At 42.6% G+C, this 21601-nt stretch overlaps 1 protein-coding gene across 1 annotated transcript in view; it reads right to left on the bottom strand.

Annotated features, from left to right (window-relative positions):
- Positions 1-9363: 9363 nt before the first annotated feature.
- The window catches only part of LOC132780151 (zinc finger CCCH domain-containing protein 4), a 29907-nt gene continuing 17669 nt past the window's right edge, over positions 9364-21601 (bottom strand). The window contains exons 8-14 of the mRNA XM_060783708.2: positions 21236-21340; positions 19911-20022; positions 18720-18829; positions 18136-18503; positions 17100-17368; positions 16622-16879; positions 9364-13928 (exon numbers count right to left, since the gene is read on the bottom strand). Coding sequence (XP_060639691.2) covers positions 12427-13928; positions 16622-16879; positions 17100-17368; positions 18136-18503; positions 18720-18829; positions 19911-20022; positions 21236-21340 — 2724 coding nt within the window. The 3' untranslated portion in view covers positions 9364-12426. The remainder of the gene's footprint in view (positions 13929-16621; positions 16880-17099; positions 17369-18135; positions 18504-18719; positions 18830-19910; positions 20023-21235; positions 21341-21601) is intronic.

The following is a 21601-nucleotide window of genomic DNA, read 5'->3' as shown; positions in this document are numbered from 1 at the left end:
CACTTCCTTGCAGCGCAAAGAAATGCTGAGGTTTGGTGCTTGCCTCCTCCAATGTCCAAGACACAATTCCTTACCTGCGCTGGGATGTGGCTGAGCTTCTTGGAGTCCCAAAGGATGGTCAGGACAGTCACCTTAAAGAAGAAACCAGCAGTTCACAGTCCATCCTCTCTCCTATCCCATGGACTTTGTTATTCTTGTGACGTGCCTCCAAGTTGTTTTCCACCTTAAGCGAAGTGAAGCTATCATTAAGTTTTCTTGGCAGGATTTCTGCACTTTCCAATGTGGAACAAGTGTAGCTAAGCAACATCAGGGCATGGTCAAGGTGGCAAATGTTATGAATTTATTTATTTATTGTGCCAGAAGCAAGTTAAGGGTACAGTTAAAATGCATTTGAAAACACAAAGTTTTTAAAAAGGAACTTGGCATTATGCTAAATGTCCTTTGACCAGAAGCTGGCCACTTGGAAGTGCCTCTGGTGTTGCTGTGAGAAGGTCCTCCATTGTGCATGTGGCAGGGCTCAGGTTGCATTGTAGGAAGGTTGAATGAAAAGTAATGCCTCCACCTTCGTAACTCCTCAACAGATGGCAGTACTGGTATGCGGCAGGTACTGGCTTGTTGAGTAGACTCTCCACTACAGTTCCATTTTGGCAAGAAGCCTTAGCATTGAACGGTTGTGTTGTTAACCCTGTGCAGACAGTCGGTCAAAGCGACTTAAGCAACACGTAGTCATTGAATTCTTGACAGCAGAAGGTGTCACCCCAAAGGAGATTCCTCAGTGAATGCAAGCTGTTTATGGTGATTGTGTTGATGTGAGTACTGTGTGTCGTTTGGCAAGTAAGTTTAAAGATGTTGAGGTGGGAACATCTGACTTGCATGACAAACAAAGAGTTGGATGTCACAAGCAAGTTTCAGGATGATCGTCTTATCACTCAGAGAGAAATTTCAAGCATAATCAGCATTTCACAAGAGCATGTGGGTCACATTATTGCTTTGTTTGGCTGTCAGAAGATCTGTGCACAATGGATACCCAGGATGCTTCAAACTTCAGAGACTGGATCTCACCACCATACAACATCCTCCATACAGTCCAGATTTAGCACCGTCTTACTCCCATCTGTTCCCAATAATGAAAGATCATCTGTGGGGACATCATTATGCTTCTGATGAAGGCGTTAAGAGAACTGTGAGATGCTGGTTGTGGAAACAGTGTCGACTTCTTCCGTGATGGCGTCAGAAAACTTGTTCATTGTTGGCTGTGGCACGGGTCTACTTTTTCCATAATTCTATGAATTATGTTCCCAATTGGGAATTATGTTCCCAATTGTCTGGTTCCCAATTGGGAATTATGTTCCCAATTGTCTGGTTCCCAATTGGGAATTATGTTCCCAATTGTCTGGTTCCCAATTGGGAATTATGTTCCCAATTGTCTGGTTCCCAATTGGGAATTATGTTCCCAATTGTCTGGTTCCCAATTGTCTGGTGATTATGTGGAAAAGAGAATAGTGGTAGTTAAAGAGCACATTCTAAGGATTATTTCTGCATTTGATTTATTAAAATATGCCCACCCAAACCCAAGTAACGAAGGTGGAGGCATTACTTTTCATTCAACCCTCATAGTACATGGTCTGTGATTTGCTCTTCTCCACACGTGCATGTTGCGGACTCCACTTTGTTGCCCCATTTCTTAAGTTAGCTCTGCATCTTGTGGTGCCAGAGCACAGCCTGTTCAGCACCTTCCAGGTCGTTCACTCTTCTGTGTACTCACAAGGCAGCAGAGTAGCAAAGTGCAAGAACAGATGCCTTCACTGTGTCTGGTTGTGATCCCCAGGTTGTGCCAGTCCGCTTTCGTACAATATTATTTCTAGCACTCACTTTTTGCTTGATATTCAAGCAGTGCTTCTTATAAGTCAGAGCACGGTCCAGAGTGACTCCTAGGTATTTTGGTGTGTTACAATGCTCCAGTGGGATTCCTTCCCAGGTAATCCTGAGAGCTTGGGATGCTTATCTGCTCTTAAGATGAAAAGCACATGTCTGCATTTTAGATGGATTAGGAATCAGCTGCTTTTCCCTGAAACAGGCAGTAAGAGCACCTAAAGCTTCAACCATTTCAAAGCTCCCTGCATGGATGGTGATGGCATGATCATCAGCATAGATGAAAAATTCTCTGTTCCTTCTGGCAGTGGCTGATCATTTGTGTAAATGTTAAACATTGATGGAGCAAGCACACTCCCCTGAGGCAGGCCATTTTTCTGTTTTCGTCATCTTTTTCTCTAGCCCTGGAACTCAACAAAAAAGCTCCTGTTTTGTAGCAGGTTTGCTATGAAGCAGGTGAGGTGGTAGTCCTTTGTGATATTATAATTTTTTCTCAGGAGAACATTAGGAAGAATTTCCTAACTGTGAGAACTGTTCAGCAGTAGAACTCTCTACCCCAAAGTGTGGTGGGGGCTCCTTCTATGGAGGCTTTTAAACAGAGGCTGGATGGTCATCTGTTGGGGGTGCTTTGTCCTGCTTCTTGGCAGGGGGTTAGACTGGATGGCCCATGAGGTCTCTTCCAACTTTATGATTCTATGAGAAGGCAATGATTTACAGTATAATATGCTGCTGACAGGTCTATGAAGGCAGCTCCTGTAATATGTTGCCTTTCAAAACCATCTTCTATGTGCTGAGTCAGGTTCAGCACTGGTGATGTGCAGCTTTGGCCTTTTCTGAAACCAATTTGCTGTGGCACGGGTCTACTTTTTCCATAATTCTATGAAGAAGAAAGACTAGGAGAGGTTGCAGTGATTTGCTTTTGTTTGCGGCGACTGGGAAGTATTCAATGCTTCTCTTCTAACAGCTAAATTACTTTTGCACTTTGAACTCAGTTTGAAGTAAGCTGAGGACAAATGGAGAACATGGGGCATTTTAAAAGTTGCTGAAACTTGGGATGTTTAGATAATACTATCCATCCCCTGCCACACGTTGCTGTGGCCCAGTCTGTGTATATGTGTTTTGTGTGTATATATATGTGTGTGTTTATGTGTGTGTTTATGTGTGTGTGTGTGTATCTGTGTGTATATATGTGTGTGCATATATTTGTGTATTTGTGTGTTTATATGTGTACATGCATATTGTGCATATGTGTTCTTGTCTATGTGCATATTTATGTGTATATATGTGTTTATGTATGTGTGTATGAATATGTATGTGTGTATATGTATATATTTGTTTGTGTTTGTGCATATATGTGTGTGTGTGTGTGTGTGTATGAATGTGTGAATGTGTATATTTATATGAGTGTATGTGTATATGTATATGTATATATGGCATATTTTTGGGGGGTTTTAAGTCTGTTCTACTGGGTTTGTGTGTGTGTGTTTGTTTGTTTGTTTAGGGGTGATGGACACTCGTTGGACTGTTAGGTGTATTGTGTCCAAATTTGGTGTCAATTCATCCAGTGGTTTTTGAGTTATGTTACTCCCACAAACAAACACTACATTTTTATTTATATAGACTAGCCGTCCCCTGTCACGTATTGCTCTGGCCCACTCTGTGTATATGTGTTTTGTGTGCATATATATGTGTGTGTGTGTATGTGGTTTTGCACATGCATTGTAATGTATTTTTTAATTTTTTTTGCCTTTTTACGTCTCTTCTGCTTTTCAGTTTTTATGAGTGATGGTCACTCATTGGCCTGATAGGTGTATTGTGTCCTAATTTGGTGTCAATTCATCCAGTGGTTTTTGAGTTATGTCAATCCCACAAACGAACATTACATTTTATTTATATAGATGGATTTGTTCAGTGGAGGTTTCTCACTGCATTTCTCTAAGGCTTGAGGGAGAGAGGGACTTGCTCAAAGTCACTTAGTAGTGAGCTGAAACCACAACACTGTGCTGGCAAAACTCCTTTGGTTTGTTTTACAGTTCAAAGCCCAAACAACCTAACTTAACATAACTGATGATTTAGCATCAGCATCATATTTAAAATTCAAGGTAAGACCAAAGAATAGACAGGCATTAAGCCAAGTCACTGAGAAAAAACACACACACTTAATTTGGGAATTTTGGAAGGAAAAATGAGGAGATAGTGCAAGTGTCCTGTTAGGACATGGCCTTGTTTGTCCCTCTTTACAATCTATTCCTTGTCACAACAGTCTTGGCCGCTCTCATCGGAAGAAAGAGATCTATATGCACATTCGCTCAACTTCCCTTGCGTGGCTCCAGGAAACGGGAGGTTAAAATCCAATTAAACAACACTGAGAATTTAAAATAGATTCATTAAAGCAGAACATCACAACTAAACAGCACACTATTAAAGTCCCATCAATTCATTTTAAAATGTGTTAGAAAGGTTTTCACATGCCCAACCTGGTAGACTTCAGGTATGTTGATGTAGCTCCCATCATCCCCAGTTAGCACAGCCATATTGAATAGAGATGATGTGAGTAAAAGACCAAAACATTTGGAGAGCGTTAGGCTGGGGAAAGGCTTTTCTACAATAGGAACGAATTAGGAATTGGGTTGTTGTAGGTTTTTCGGGCTGTATGGCCATGTTCTAGAAGCATTCTCTCCTGACATTTTGCCTGCATCTATGGCATCCTTAGAGGTTGTGAGACCTCACAACGTCAGGAGAGAATGCTTCGAGAACATGGCCATACAGCCCGAAAAATCTAAAACAACCCAGTGCTTTTGGCCATGAAAGCCTTCGACAGTATATTGAATTAGGAATCCATATTTACTTTATATTCTGCCTTTCTCCCAATACAGGACTCAAGGCAGCTAACAATAAATATAAAACACTGTTAATTAAGACTATGTGAATGCATATAAATATAAAAAAAATAAAACAATGTTATTAAAACCATTAAACATTAAATGCATTACATTATTAACACACTTTTAAATCAATGACACCATATTTTAAAGTCCACCCCTCATCGGCAGTTCGAATCCACAAGACGGAGTGAGCTCCCATCTGTCAACTCCAGCTTCCCATGCAGAGACATGAGAGAAACATGCCACAGGATGGTAACACATCCGGGTGTCCCCTGGGCAACATCTCTCATACCAGAAGCGACTTGCAGTTTCCAAAGTCGCTTCTGACACGATCAAAACAAAATCAGTTTATAAATGCCTGATGACAGAGGAAGGTTTTTGCCTGTCTTCAAAGGGACAACGGGACAGGGGTCATTCTTGGGAAGTCTGACTTGGCCACGGTGGTCCGTGCTCTGGTTACAACCCGAATAGACTACTGCAACACACTCTACATGGGTTGCCTCTGAAGACTGCCCGGAAGCTTCAACTAGTCCAACGTTCGGCAGCCAGGTTGCTCACTGGAGCGGTGTACAGGGAGCATACAACGCCCTTGGTATGCCAACTCCACTGGCTGCCAATTAGCTTCCGAACACAATTCAAAGTGCTGGCTTTGGCCTATAAAGCCCTGAACGGTTCTGACCCAGTTTACTTGTCTGAACATATCTCCCGCTATGATCCACCTAGGACCCTAAGATCATCTGGGGAGGCCCTGCTCGTTGTCCCCCCATCATCGCAATCGTGTTTGGTGGGGACAAGGGACAGGGCCTTTTCTGTGGTGGCCCCTCAGCTGTGGAACTCCCTCCCAAGCAAAATTAGATCAGCTCCATCCCTCCTGACCTTTCGGAAACAAGAGAAATCCTGTTTATGGGATCAGGCTTTTGCAGACTAGGCTGACCTGGCAAAGTGACGGCTTTAATGGACTTGACGAACTGCTTTTGGGACGATGACTTAAATCGGTGACTGGTTGACTGTTTTAATGTTTTTATACGAGTTTTATATGGTTTTATACTGTTTTATTTAAATTGTATTTCTATGATTTGGTTGTGAGCACCATGGTGTGCCGGTTGTTAGCCGACCTGAGTCCCTCTGCGGAGGTTGAGATAGGACAGGATACAAATGTTCGAAATAAATAAATAAATCTAGTATTTTAAGGGGAAAGTTCCAGTCTAGGAGCAGCCACTAAGAAGTCCTTTTAATAGAAAGAAAGAACCTGGATTCGAGCCATATAGAGCTTTATAGGCCAAAACCAGCATTTTGAATTGTGCCCAGGAATGGATAAGCAGCCAATGGAGATGTTGCAACCAGAGGAATATGTAGTGCCTATAGCCAGCCCCAGTGAATAACTTAGCTGCCACTTTTTTGACCAACTCAAGAGCTCTTTTTATTGGCAGTCTCATGTGAAGTGCATCCAAACAGGATGCAACCAATTCTGGCCCAATGTGGCTAGATCCGATTTCTCCAGGAACTGGCACACTTGGTGCATTAGCTTTAACTTCATTAGTTGTGAAGTAAAACTGGGATTTAAACTCCATATACTTGGGTGAGAGACCAACAAATGCCATGGTTATTTATTATTTTACTATATTTATATACCGCCCTTCTCAGCCCAGAGACAACTCGGAGCGGTTCACAAATTGGCAACATTTTGATGTCTCAACAATTATAACAAGTGAAAACAATCAAGAAATTCCATTAAAAACAATAACATATGATATAAAATATATATTAACTAATTTGAGTAGTTACTTATGCGGATTGTATCTTTTATTAAACTATTTTTAGAGAAAGGCTGCTCAGCTTCTATTGCTAGAAGCCCCAAGTTGGGGACAATTTTGCTGAAGTCCAGAATGCAAGTATCAGCAAGACACAAAGGAAGTCGAGGTCCTGTTTTGAGTCCTTTCAAGACCATTTTCTATGTGCTGGTTCCAGCTCCTTCTCCGTATCTCAAGGCTAAGGCGCACCCACATTTCCATGCAGACCCACCCAGAGATTACCTGGAAGACTCTGACCTCTGCTAATCAGCCCCAGGCACTAAAGCTTCCTTATGCTCCTGACCCATTTTTCTTGCCGTAAGCAGATTAAGGGCTATTTATAGTTCTGTCTCGCACACGCACACAGATACACACTCTGCTGCACCTCACCCGCAATTGGCTCAATTAAGCTAATGAGATCGCCCACAAACGAGAGTGTTGTTGGCCAGAATGGTAGACCCAGACACACCAGATCTCTGCCCAGAAAGTGGTTGCAGGGCTGAGAGAGGAAGTTGCACCCAGCCCTTTCCCAGCAGATACTGTCCTCAATTCTGCAGGAGTGGGTCACTCATCTCGAACCTCACTTAGTCTTGAAGAAGACCAAGACAAGATAGAAGCTGTATTGTCAAATCACTGGGTTGTTTCAGGCTGTATGGCCAAGTTCTAGAAGCATTCTCTCCTGATGTTTCTCCTGCATCTGTGGCAGGCATCCTCCGAGATTGTGAGGTCTCTTGGAAACTAGGAAAATTGGGTTTATATATCTGTGGAAGGTCCAGGGTTTCCAACAGACCTCACAACCTCAGAGGATGCGTGCCACAGATGCAGGTGAAATGTCAGGAGAGAATGCTTCTAGAACTTGGCCACACAGTCCAAAAAACCTACAACCCAAGATAGAAGCTGTTCAAACTAAGGTGCAATTCAGATGTTAGAATCCTGCCTAAAGGCCCCAATCCAAGGAGAGACTTGGTAGCCAGTGTCTTCAGTCCACCCATCTTCATAGGGAAGGATGGAGAGAGTATGTCTTCTTACTAGTTTGTTGGACATCAACATCCCAGTGGGGCTTCTTGCACAACCTGACTTAAAACCTGCTGAACTTGCTGATCTAAAGGTCGGCCATTTGAATCCAGGGAGCAGGGTGAGTGCCCACTGTTATCCCCAGCTTCTGCCAACCTAGCAGTTAGAAAACATGCAAATTTGGAATCAATAGGTACTGCTCTAATAAGAACGTAATAGTGCTCCATGAAGTCATGCTGGGCACATAATCTTGGAGGCGTCTATGGACAACGCTGGTTCTTTGGCTTAGAAATGGAGATGAGCACCACCCACCCAGTCAGATACGACTAGACTTAATGCCAAGGGGAAACTACCTATTCTATGCCTCTTTTGAGTTCAGGCACAAAAGGAGTTTTACTCTCCTCAAGGATCACAAACTTGGAAGAGGAGGGTTTTGTGAACGAAAATCTCAACCAATGCCATTCTACACAGAACTGGACTCCCATCAGCTCCGTTGGATAGGATGCCGCGAGGATGAATGGGAAGGGAAACAAGCTGTGTAAGGAGAGTTGTCACTTTACTAAGAGAGAAGCACAAATTTGGTTCACTGTATAATTGTCAGTTTAACAGAGATGGGAAAAGTATGGCCTCCAGAGCCATTTTTGGGGATCTAGGGGTGGCAAATGCCTCCAAATAGTTTCTAGAGTTTGTGTGGGGCATTTCCCTAGGCATTTGAGACTCTAAAGGTAAAGATAAAGCTTTTCCCTTGACATTAAGTCTAGTCATGTCCAGCTCTGGGAGATGGTGCTCATCTCCATTTCTAAGCCAAAGAGCTGGCATTGTCCATAGATGCCTCCAAGGTCATGTGGCTGGCATGACTGCATGGAGCACCATTATCTTCCTGCTGGAGCGGTAGCTATTGCTCTACTCACATTTGCATGTTTTTGAACTGCTGGGTTGGCAGAAGCTGGGGCTAACACTGGGAGCTCACCCCATTCCCTGGATTCAAACTGCCAACCTTTCAGTCAGCAAGTTCGGCTGCTCAGCAGTTTAACCTGCTGTGCCACCGGAGGTCCCTACAGAAGGTCTTATTTCAAAACACAACAACAATCCTTAAAATGGCTTGGGTTGCATTACAAAAAATAGCAAAAATACAAAGAATAGCAATAACCTTTCCCATACAGATAATAAGGGGCCTTTGAGGACCAAAAATGATGTTTATGTGCGCAGAGGATACATCGCTTTCCAATGTCGCCTGGAGAGCTAATGTAAGCCCCCCACCCTTCCACAGTTGCCCACTCAAATTTAAAACCTCTCTTTCCAGTCCAGTGGAAAAATATTTTTTCATACTCATGGGTTGTGGTCTCCTCTGACCCACACAACATCCATTACCCTCCCTTCATTTCTGATGCTTACGTGATGTTCCCAGGTCTCTGACAGATCTGTCAGAGACTGAAGCACTCAAACTGTGCACAACCAAGCACGTCACAGACACCAGAAGTGTGTTAAATGGTTGCCACCATGAGCTCAGAGCAGAAAACCAGTGACCAAACATTTAGGAGGGATTTAGGTGAAGAGGGCATCAAAGTCTGCAAAGGAGAGCACTGCCACACACCCCTGCTGTGAAATCTCACCTTCCCTGTTTCAGGAACCCCTTCACCCTAACAGTAAAACAAATTCACATTCTTGGGATCCCATGGACACATTCTCTTGCCCTTGCCAAACATCCCTGGGTTGAAAACAGTAACAACTGCTGACACCTCTCCCAGAAAGACGGAACATCATAACGTGATTTCGCACCAGAATCACAGAGACAGCAACCCTTAAAATCACTGCATCATTTAATGTCAGCAGTACAATGATAGAGGAGACTTGAGTCTGGATGACATTGTTGGAAGACAACATGTGTGATAAAAAAGGAAGTAAACAGAGCCATGCAACCAAAAAAATCACTGTAAAAATACCAGTACAATATATACAAACCCCTTGTCAATATTTACATTTTATAGCATTTTTTATAAAGCTCTGGCAGACTGGTTTCATCAGTTAGCAAAGGTGTTTCGTTTTTGCTATTTGTGGGCTTCTGAGGGGATTTTATTTTATATTTTTTACAAAATACCCGATTTATTATACAAGTTTCACTGAGCATCTATACCTAAGCAAGCTCACGAAGCAGAATGATTTCAAAAAGCATCTCTCCAGTTAGTTACACTCACAAACTTTACACCAGTTTATGAGTCATAGCTTCACCAAAGAGCGCTGGGAACAATAGTTTTGCGAGGCTTCAGGGAATTCTGTTCTAGATTTTCGTCCTCTTTACAGAACTACAATACCCAGATATCAAGCAGAGCTGTAACAGTGGAAACCTACAAACAGTTTGTAGACTGGCAGCTGGCCATTTTGACTTTCCATGAAGGAAAACAGATTTCAGTTTGTAGTTTGTGGTAGTTTTAGTTCTTTTCGGTCCTTAAAACAGTTTTTGCCCTATACTGTGGGTTTAACATTCCGGAGGCTAGAAAGAAACTACACTGAAATTAAATTAACATGCCTGAGGCATGGAAGTCTTTTGCCCCCTTGTTTTTTAAGCCAAAATTGCAAGGAGTAAGCAGCACTAACTGTGCTCATCTTCACCAGATCCTCATTCCTATCACCCTGATCTCATTACCAAGTCATGCATTCTTCCGAAAGCTGTTTTCAGATTCTACATACCTTTCCCTAGTGAGGCAAGGCAGATGAATCCCCCCAACTTCTAAGAGAGCTGACACAAAACAGCTCCTGGAGAAGTCCTCACCTCATATTACCCCTAAAGAATATTATAGATTGAAAGCTATTAAGAGTAGTGTCTACTCTTTGGGGCAGGCCAGCCTGTTCCAGCTCTTGAGGAAGGAGGCTGAACTCTACTGCCACATGCACTTCCTTCAAGAACCATGTGGTTTCCAAAACTTAGCACCCTGTCCTTCACCCCCTAAGTTGACACAATCGTCAGTTTCCTTGTGCTGAAGTGGGCTAAGTTTCTTGGTTTTAGGAAGTTGGGGCAGCCCATGATTTCCCACTCTTTAAAATAAAGAGTACACTTTTTCAAATGATTGTTAATACCCTTGTGAAGACCCCCCCCCCCTTCCCAAACACCATCTCCTCAAGAGGAGCTGGGTGAATGCACCCATTTGTCTGGAGATTCCTGAAAACACAAGTAAACATTAGCCCTTTTCAAGGTGCGAGAAGGGCCACACTGACAGGCAATAGAGTTTCCTTGCTATGAAGTTAAAAGTGTGCTTTCAACACAATAGTATGTCACTTTTAAAGATAGTAGTCTAGGGCCAAAATTATATACCCTGAGAGACTTGGGGGGGGGGGGGTTGCTATTGAGGTGGCAAAGGTAGGTTGCAACCTTCTCAAACAGTCAGGTACTGCATAAGACTTGGTGAGTAGTCTGTAATACATACACAGCTCCTAAAGGACTCCTTCAAGGGGAGGCAGGGAGTCTCCAATGCTTGTTTCTGGCCTCTAGGAAGTTTATGACTGCTACCAAAAGGATTGTTCACCACTAGCAACAGTTCCGCTTTGACCCTACACTAGACCCTGGATGCGCTGGGCTGACACACCTGACATGCCCCGTTCTGCTAGCATAAAAGGATCTGTGGGACTGCCTGCTTTTTATTGAGCATCTGCAAGCAGTTGCTATAAAGGTGGCAAAGGTAGGCTGCAACCTTGCCAAACAGTCAGGTTCTGCATAAGACTTGGTGAGTAGTCTATAACACATACACAGCCCCTAACAGACTCTTTCAAGGGGCATTATGGAGTCTCTAGTGCTTGTTTCTCGCCTCTAGACAGCTACCAAAAGGATTGTTCACCACTAGCAACAGTTCTGCTTTGACCCTACACTAGACCCTGGATGCTCTGGGCTGACACACCTGACGTGCCCCATTCCGCTACCATAAAAGGATCTGTGGAACTGCTTGCTTTTTATTGGGCATAACCATCTGCAAGCAGCACTTGGGCATTGGTAATTTCTGTCTTTTTAGAGGAAGAGTGGAAAAGACATGGAAGCACAATCTGAGGGATATTAATAATTTAATTTGAATACTACAAACTTGGTTTTGGTAGAACGCATCAGTGTTCCTTACCTCCCACCCCACCCCACCCCGAGAGGCCAACCACCTGCCAGGTGTAGCACCCTGTTCTAGCCCAGCTGGATCTTGTCACAATCCAGAAACTTCAAGAAATGGCAGAAAAACAGGTATTTAAAACAAAATACAATTACAAAAATAATCCAACATGGTTACTTCTCCATGGTAATTTTCACTGCACTAGATTTGTTGTTGCTTTTTTCTTTTTTTAAAAAAAGGCTATGATACACATATTTTGTTACAGTTTTAGAAATGAAGATACATATATTCTACAGATCAGTATGGCTGACAGCTTCATCCCTTTGAACTACGGGTAGGAACAGTCTTTTCTTTTCCCCTCACCAGTTTCTCCTTCATCATCTTCACAGGAAAGACCTGGCAAGAAGAAGCAGGTGGGGTTCAAACATGCCCTCTGTGCAAAGAAAAGGCTAAAGGGACCAATGGGATGAGCTGGCCCAATTTTTCAAAGAAGATTCAAAGACACTGAATGATTTCCGGCGGAGTGCCAAAAAAAAAAAAGAAAAAAGTCCACGGAGGAACTCTTGGGGCATCACACATTGCTGGCTAGCACTACTCGCGATACTCTGATTACATGTTTACAATGAAGCCGAGAGGTTACACGCTGCAGGGCTGAGCGAAACCCAGACAATCTATATATACAAGGGATATTTTTGAAGGGGAGCATTAATGGAATAAAAAACAGTTACGAACACTGTGGCTTCTCTTGGACACAAGGCTGCATGTGCAAGTCTTTTAATACTACTGGCAGAACGGGGAGGCGGTTGGGTCAAAGCCTTTAAAAACGTCCTTTAAGGAGCCTGCGTCCTGCACCTCGGCACCCTCTTGGGCAGGGCTGTTCCCCGCAAAGGGGCTGCCCGACCCAGACTTGGAGGCCTGCTTCACCATGCCATAGATGGGTGGAACAGGGAGGTTGTGGACACCAGGCTGTGAGGCAGCTTCTGAGGCAGTTGCGGTGGTCGAGGTGGCACCAGCAGTGGAGGAAGCTGTCGCAGGCTTGGGTCGTGGCCGATTGTAGCTATTGTAGCGGTCAGTGGCAGGTTCTGCACTAGACCATTCCGCCTCCAACTGATCCAGGGCCGACCGACGGATAAACAGGGGCTCCTTCCCTTTGCTGCCTTTACTGCTGTTATCGGGTCCCTTGGCAGCTGAGCCCCCCTCTCCAGAGGACTCAGCAGCCTTGCTGGCCGAGCCAGGAGTCCGGGGGTCGTAGAGGCTGATCCCACTGAGGACACTGCTTTGGCCAGTGCTCCTGCTGAGCCCTCCGGCAGTCAGCAGGCGGGGGTCATAAGGAGCGATGCTAGGTGTTGTTTCAGAATCGGAAACAGGAGCAACTGCCGGGGCGCTGGCTTCAGAGGGCTTTGAGGACCCTGGCAACGCCTGCTCAGATGCTTTGAGGAGCCTGGGGTCAGAGGGGGCCTTCCGTGTCCGGGGATCGCTTGGCTTGTCGCTCTGGCCAGGACTGCCCCCTGCTGCGTTGACTGTCTTCAGTATCCTGGAGAGCAGCTCAAAGTCTGGGAGGCTGGAGCTGGCTGAAGGCTCCACTGGAGCTGCTGCTGCTGCCGCCCCACGCTGCCTGGGATCAGAGAGGCTGGCACTCTGAGGCCGGTTTAAGCGAGGGTCAAGAGCAGGCAGAGACTGGAGAGGGGCAGGGACAGGGACAAAGTCCTGTTTGGGAACAGGCAGTGGGATGAGATCCTCAGGGCTCCATAGGACCATGCGGGCAAAATTGGGCATAATCAGGACCACATCTTTCTTGATGTGGCTGAACTGCTGTAACTGGCAGCGTGGGTCCCTGAGGGTATGATTGGGCAGTGGCTCCAAGGGGATTGTGACTGGCTTGTCCCTGAGGGCCCTTTCCCCTTCCTCTTCCTCCAGAATAGATTTCTGAACAGTAGAGCTGGGGCTGGAATGCAATGGGTCTGGTTTGGGGGCAGAGGGAGGAATGTGCCGGGCCAGTCTTGGGTCAGTGGGCCCTGCGTCTCCAGCCCCAGATGGAGCTGAGGGATCCAGGTTGCGCGAAAGCCTGGGATCACGCAGAAGGCGAGGGTCAGCCGGCCGGCCACTTCCCGCCTGCTGGCCCTTTTGGAGTCGAGGGTCACTCCTGCCTGAGGCTGGACCAGCATTCCCAGAGGCATCTTCATGGGGCTTGTTGGAACTTTGTTGCCGCAACGTCTTCAAGATGGAGCTGACACTGATGCTACCCTCGTCTTCATCACTGGAATACCAATTGCCAGTATCACCTGGAAAAACAATAGACATAACCATGAGCCCACGGTACCGATGCTACATCAAACAGTGGGCTGACAGAACAAGGAAGACTTGAGAGAGTCTAAGCACATAGGAGATATTTTCTGAAAATGAATAGCCTAATGCCCTCTCCAAAAACTTGAAGAGCAATTCACACTGAGACTGAGTTAATAAAAGAAAATATGATCAAATGGGCAGTGGACTTGGGCTACTCTATTCTGTTAAAAAAATGGGAAGTTATCTGGAAAAGAAAACTGAAATCCTCAAAATTGACTAACGTAACAGAGAATTGGCAAAAAATGTTCTTTCGTTGGCACTTAACTCCTCAACAACTTGCCAAATTCTACAAGGGTGTTAGTAATAGTTGCTGGAAATGCAGAGATCATATAGGTTCTTACTATCATGCTTGGTGGCAATGTAAAAGAGTAAAGACTTTCTGGAAAGAGATTCATACTCATGTACAAAAAATATTACAGATTAAATTTGATATGAAACCAGAGTATTATTTATTACACCTTTTAGATTTTGACCCAGGGAAAAATAATGACAAGCTACTATACTATATGACAGCAGCTGCAAGAACTATTCTAGCAAGTATGTGGAAAACCAAAGAACTCCCATCCTTTGAATCCTGGATTCTTAAGATAAGGGAATATATGGATATGGACAATCTGGCGAATATGTTGTATGACCAAAACAAAAAGAGGACGACTGATTGGCAACCACTGAGAAGATACCTTATGGAAAAGAAATCAATACAGATAGAGTAAAAAGGAAGGTGGCTGTAAAACATAAAGAGACTTTAAGAAGCAAGTATTTTCTTATATAACCCTGTAGACTAAATTGGAAGTTCATTACCTCATGGACCATCACCCTCGTTTTTTCTTTCTTTCAATGTTTAACATCCCTGTCTCCTCTTCCTCCCCACACTACATCCTTACCCTCTAGCCCCGAGGTACTTAATTTCGTATTTGTTTTTAAAAAAAATCTCATTTATCTTTCCATTTATTTTTATTTTTTTAATTTTTCCTCTTCTCCCTTCTTTCTGTATTACATATAAAAACAAGGAAAACTGTATAATAAAGATGATTTTTAAAAAAACTTGAAGAGCAATTCACAATGTAGAAAGAAAGCCGAACCCCAGCTCCTGCCCACCATCATCATCCAAGCAAGGAGATCTGTCATGAAGTCTGACAATACTCCAGGAACAGTGACTAGCAATGCTCATTGTTCTCTCTGTCTCACGTTAAGATGCTCTGCTATAAAAAGAGCATTACTTACAGATCAATAGGATCTTTGGGAGTATTTGGAAATTGTAAGACTTCTTCCCCACTTTTAGATGTGCAGAATCAGGAATATGGCTACACAGGAGCATCTACAAATGTGAGCTCCATCACTACAAACTGAGCTGGAACAGAAGCTGATAAGAACTGCACTAAGAATCAGGGATAGTGGATGACTCTTCCACAGAAGAGAAAGCTTGATAGAGCTGAAGAAAGTCACAACACTCCCAGGCACAAGAAGAAACGCTCAGGGTCAGCTCAAGAAAGGAAGGAACAACGGCTTAATGGCTCGAGTACATTGAAGCCTCCTAAGCATTACAAAGGTGGGAAATTACCCAGTCCAAAGTCAGTGGCTAGAGGTACAAGCCCAGGGAGAACAAGGCCCACGTTCAAGCACTGTATATATTCGAGTATAAGCTGACCCAAATATAAGCTGGGGCACCCAATTTTACCACAAAAACTGGGAAAATGTATTCACTCATCTACCAAAAAATGTATTGACTCATTTACCACAAAATTTTACCACAAAAACTGGGAAAATGTATTGACTCATAAGCTGAGGGTGGGAAATGCAGCAGCTACTAGTACATTTCAAAATAAAAAATTATACCAATAAAATTACATTAATTGAGGCATCAAAGGTTTTCATGTTTTTGAATACTGACATGGAACTGTAATTGAAGATAAGACTGTCCAACTCTGATTAAACCATTATTCTAACGTTCTTCAATGTAAATGTGCTTTTAATAATATAATAATATAATAAAACTTTATTTATACCCCGCTACCATCTCCCCAAGGGACTCGGTGCGGCTTACATGAGGCTAAGCCCACAGTACATCAATAACAAGAACAATAACAAAAAAAATTCAATACAATACAATTAATATAAATCACATAAACAAAAAAACGATAAACAGTAACATGCATGCATTTAAAAACCAATGCCCAGGCCAAATGTAATAATTTTTTTATTTAATTTTTTTTAAAAAAAATCTTTTTTGTATCTTTCCAATAACAATAGAGTAAAATAATAAAGGTAATAAAAATAATAATAGAGTAAAATAATGGAAATGTAATAATAACAGTAATAATAGAGTAAAATAATAAATGTGATATTAATAAGTAGTAAAATAATAAATGTAATAAAAATAATAGAGGAAAATAATGAAAATGTAATAATAACAATAAAAGCAGAGTACAATAATACATGTAATAATAATAGAGTAAAACAATAAATGTAATAATAATAATTAATAGAGTAAAATAATAGATGTAATAAAAATAATAATAACAGTAAAATAATAAATAACTTTGACTCAAGTATAAGCCAAGGGGAGCTTCTTCACCCTTAAAAAAGGGTTGAAAAACTCGGATTATATTCAAGTATATACGCTACTTGCCTTCTTCGTGGTCCCGTTCCTGTTTGCAACCATCGGTCTGCCGCCGAGCTCTTTCTTCCTCCTCCTGTTGCTTATGGTGGATGCGCATGTACAGGGCCCTCTGGGTGGATGGGAGGAAGTCGGGGATGTTGGTGGGAGGTTTCTGCTGTCTTGAGCTACTCCCGCCTTCACCAAAAGAATCCGGCTCGATGGTGGGGTCAGGGAAGATATTCTCTCCTGGCAATTCATGCATTTCCTCATAGTTGCCATAACCCTCCCCTGTGAAAAAAAGAGACAGAAAAGAGACAATAAGAACAGAGAAACTGATGAGAGCTTCTGCGAGCAAGAAGCCCCCCAGATCCAGTTGGTGCCAGCACACACACCCATCTCGTTAAAACTGCCAGCACACCCAGCCAGATAGGTCTTCCTGGAAGAAATGGCATAAGTAATCCTAAGAAGGCACATATCTTTACCATCTGCACTCACAACAGATACTTGCCTGTACTACCCATCATGCCAGGATCCATCTCCAAACCTTCTGAATGCTGGTAGAAGTTGTCATAGAAATCTGGTGCAGGTGGACCGGAAGGCATCTCCTCAGGACCAAAAGGCGGCACTGGGGGTCCAGGGCCCATTGGAGGGCCAGAGTTCATCCCGGGACCCATTGGCATGTCAGGACAAACGTCCGGGCACATGTCGGGAAGCATGTCTGGAAGAATGTCTGCAGGCATGTCTGAAGGAAACCGAGAGGGAGACATATCTGGATGCCTACAAGGAAGAAAAAAGTGCAGAAAGTGTCAGAGAATCAACTCTGGGCCAGCATTATACAGCCTCTCTGATGAAGAAGTGGGTCACCTCTTTCTTTTTCATATAACTTCACCAGTGTTCACATTTGGGCATATTATGTATCCATGACAAGTTTGGTCCAGATCCATCATTGTTTGAATTCACAGTGCTCTCTGGATGTAGTTGAACTACAACTCCAAAACTTAAGGTCAATGCCCACCAAACACTTCCAATATTTTCTGTTGGTCATGGGAGTTCTTTATGCCAAATTTGGTTCAATTCTATCACTGGTGGAATTCAAAGTGTTCTTAGATTGTAAGTGAACTATAAATCCCAGCAACTACAACTCCCAAATGACAAAATCAATCCCCCATCACCACCTCACCTCAAATTTGGGTGTGTCGGATATTTGTGACAAATCTGGTCCAGATATTCACAGTACAATTCATAACAGTAGCAAAATTACAGTTATGAAGTCACAACAAAAATAATTTTATGGTTGGGGGTCACAACATGAAGAACTGCATTAAGGGGTCACGTCATTAGGAAGGTGGAGAAAGACTGCTTTAAACAGTTCCTTACATTCTGTTTCCTCTTTCCTATTCCATTCCTTAAATAATATTTCTTTTTCTTTAATGTTATTTATTATTTTCCCCATATTTACCTATTTTTCCTAGTGTACTGTATTTCTAACAATCTTTGGATTTGAAACGTTTCAAATCTGTCCATGAGGGGACCGTAATACATACCTCACTCCCAGTTTCTCCGCCAACTGCCCTGTGGGCCTCACAACAATCTCAAACAGTGAGGGGATCTTCTTAAACATGTCCTGCTGTTGCTGCAGCTGCTGAGGTGAAAGCGGCTCAAGGGTTGGAGGTGGTATCTGTGGTGGCCCTGGGGGCGGAATAGGTGGCGGTGGGGGTGGAGGAGCAGGTGGGCCTCCGGGCATTGCCCGGCCATTGGGAGATGTTGGCGCTGGTGGTCCCGAGGGTCGAGGAGGAGTGGGCAGAAGTCCTACTCCAGGAGGTGGTTTGGGTAAAGGGTTGATGCCTTGTTTCTTGAGCTCCTCTACTTCCTTCTCATCTTCTGCTCCTGCTTCAGCATCATCTGCCAACATCTGAACAACCAAAAGTAAAATATATGCAGTGAGAGAGGGGCAGACAGCATTTCAACAGTGACCAATGCCTCCTACTCCTCTTCCTCACACTTTGCATAGATCCTGGAGCATTTATGTGCTCCAAGGGCCATGCTAGCCAAGAGCAGCCTCTGCCAGGGGCAAAGTCAACTTTGGTGGTGAAAGCAGCAGCAGCAGCAGCAGGCTCATTCCCTTTACCTTATCCAGCAGCTCTCGTGTCTCATCTGTAAGTGGGTCATGGGAAAACATGCAGTCATCACCATTGATGCAATTTCCAGTTGTATGGAACAGCTTACAAGGGAAGTCCCGTGCCAGGCATTAAGGAAAATAAATTATGCCAAGAACCAAAAGGATAAAAAAACACAAAGGCAACTTCCTTTTGGGAATACATCCTTGAGCCCTCACTGTGCATGGCCTGCTCAGGGATATCTTTCGATAAATGCTGTAAATAATAATAGTAAGTAATAAGAGATAGATCCTAAACCCTTTCTTGAAATTAGTGGCTGTTAAGCACACCAAGGTCACCCTTATTGATATCTCTGCAGTTAGTTGTACTGCTCCAAATTTTTTAGATGAAAATTGGCTATTTGGTTTCTCCAAGTGAAGAAAGACACACTGAGAGCACAGATTTGGCTCCCCATGCCCTCCCCATTACTCATCCTGTACAAATGAGGAAGTTAAGAATCATGCCCTTTTTATTATTAAAAAAATATTCCCTAAAAAAGTAAATGTCTATTTTTGCAATTTCTCCAGGTAGCTGTGCAGGGGGTCCCAATTTGTTCTTTTTAACGTATTATCCATATTTTTTTCAACAAAAAAGTCAATTCATCCATGTCCATAATTTCCCTAATTTTTCCTATCCACTCTTCTATAGGTGGATTTAATTCTTGCTTCCATTCTCTTGCAAAGACAATTCTGGTGGCAGTTGTGATAAATGTAAAAAGCTTATCTTCTTGTTCATTTAGTTTTAGGTCTAAATCTGTAAACCCAAGTAAATAATACTCCGGTTTTTTTGTGAACTTTATTTTTAAAATCTTCTGTACTTCTTCGTGTATTTCTGTCCAAAACTTGGATGTTACTTTACATGTCCACCACATATGGAAAAAGGATTCAAGTTGCTCATGGCATTTCCAACACTTATCTGAAGACATTAACCAAGAAGATGGAATGGAAGTCAATTTTCTTTTTTATCTTTTTCTTTTTGTACCTTTTTGTTTTTTTCATATTTTTTTTCATTTTTCACTTTTTTTCCTTATATACTTCTATCTTTTTCTCTCTTTTTATATTGTTATTGTTCTAACTCTTTCGTTGTATTATGGAAAAGCTAATAAAATTCTTAAAAAAAAAGAAAAGAATCATGCCCTGTAAAGAAGGGACCAGAAAGGATATCATGCATGTAAGGACAATTCTCAGCTCTGGCACAGTAACCAGTGATGTAGAATTTACACAATTCCCGCTTCTTTGGTAGCTCAATATCATGGCTGAAATTGCAGTGTTCCCCCTGTGGAGAAATGCAGAAAGGATGACTTAGTTAGACTACAGAACAATGTCCAAGGAACGTTTTTTAAAGGTTTTAGTTGGTAACAGTTCCACACCTGAACACAAAGAACAGTTCTGGGGCTCATTCCTACGGGGTAGGAACACCAGTTCTCTTTCCTTCCAATTTTCTGATGAGACAACAATACCCCTTCCCACCTAAAGGAGTGGTTGCTTTGGAAAATATTGCTCCCAGTGGAGTATCTCACAGTGCCGCCCTGTTCTTAGGCTATGCCTTCCAAGAGCTGAGGATAGGTTCATTACTAAGGTTCCTCATATTAGTACTAATGCAACTGTGACACTTATGGTACACAACTGGCACAAGGTGGACAGAGCTGAAGGTATAGCAGGAGAGAGGAAGGGCTTAGTTGGAACCATAATCTCATTCACAAGATTGGACCTGCTCCAGTGTAATGTTATGCCTGCAAGTGATGTAGTATCAATTAAAACACTTCCACTGAAGTTAATGGGTGAATGAAGTAACAGGCTCTATGTCATTCCTACATAAGATTACAAAACGAAGGCAGGAAGGACATGGTATGGTCTTCATTGTTCGTGACGTTCATGAGTTCAATATTTTAATGATAAATTCAACTCTACTGAAATATGCTCCTACTCCTTAACTGCATTTGTACAATGTCTGTTTCCATTAACACAACTTATTAAATTGCAAAATTTACAAATTCTGTTTAATTTTTTTTACACTTTTATACTAAAATATAGTACAAAAGTGTAGGCCAGTGGTTCTCAACCTGTGGGTCCCCAGGTATTTTAGCCTACAATTCCCAGAAATCCCAGCCAGTTTACCAGCTGTTAGGATTTCTGGGAGTTGAAGGCCAAAACATCTGGGAACCCACAGGTTGAAAACCACTGCTTTAGGTGGCAAAGAAAAAAAAACCAACTTATAGGATAGGGGACAGCCACTGTTTTATTTGTACAGATCTAAGAATTTTTATATTTTGTAATTTCATAAACAAGACAAACAATATAAGTATATATGCTAGATTAAGCACAAATTATTTTATGTTGCTGAAGCAGAAACATTTTAATCTGATACACAAACAAGTATTGTACAGCTTTTGCTTTTTCCTAAAATATCAATATCAAAGTTCTAGCAATTTTAAATACCTAGACACAGGACATAACAATATCACATGCAAATTGTACTGAACACGTACCCAGGTACATCTTCCCTCCACAAAGTATTTGCAGATCACTTTTCCTTTCTTATCTGATTGGTGAGATTTATCATGGTCGTTCCGCCTGTAATTCCCACCACCATCCTAAGGGAATCACAACATTTGTGTTATTTATGTATTAGTTTTCAATCAAACCTTCCCAAAGCAGTTGACAAAACTAAAAAAAAAACAATCTATTAAAAACAAAACAGCAAAAGTTGGAGGCCACGGCAATGGCAAAAGGAAGCCAAACAAGCACTAACAACAGAAAATGCTGAGCAGTCTTTGAAGGTGAATAGCTCTGCACCCAGCTTCCTGTGACCTGCTTTCCAAAGCTGGGGAGATCAGTAAAAGACACCCCATCTG

This window comes from Anolis sagrei, chromosome X (genome assembly GCF_037176765.1).
Source record: "Anolis sagrei isolate rAnoSag1 chromosome X, rAnoSag1.mat, whole genome shotgun sequence".
Taxonomy (NCBI): Eukaryota; Metazoa; Chordata; class Lepidosauria; order Squamata; family Dactyloidae; genus Anolis; species Anolis sagrei.
This window is presented reverse-complemented; position numbering and strand designations above follow the sequence as displayed.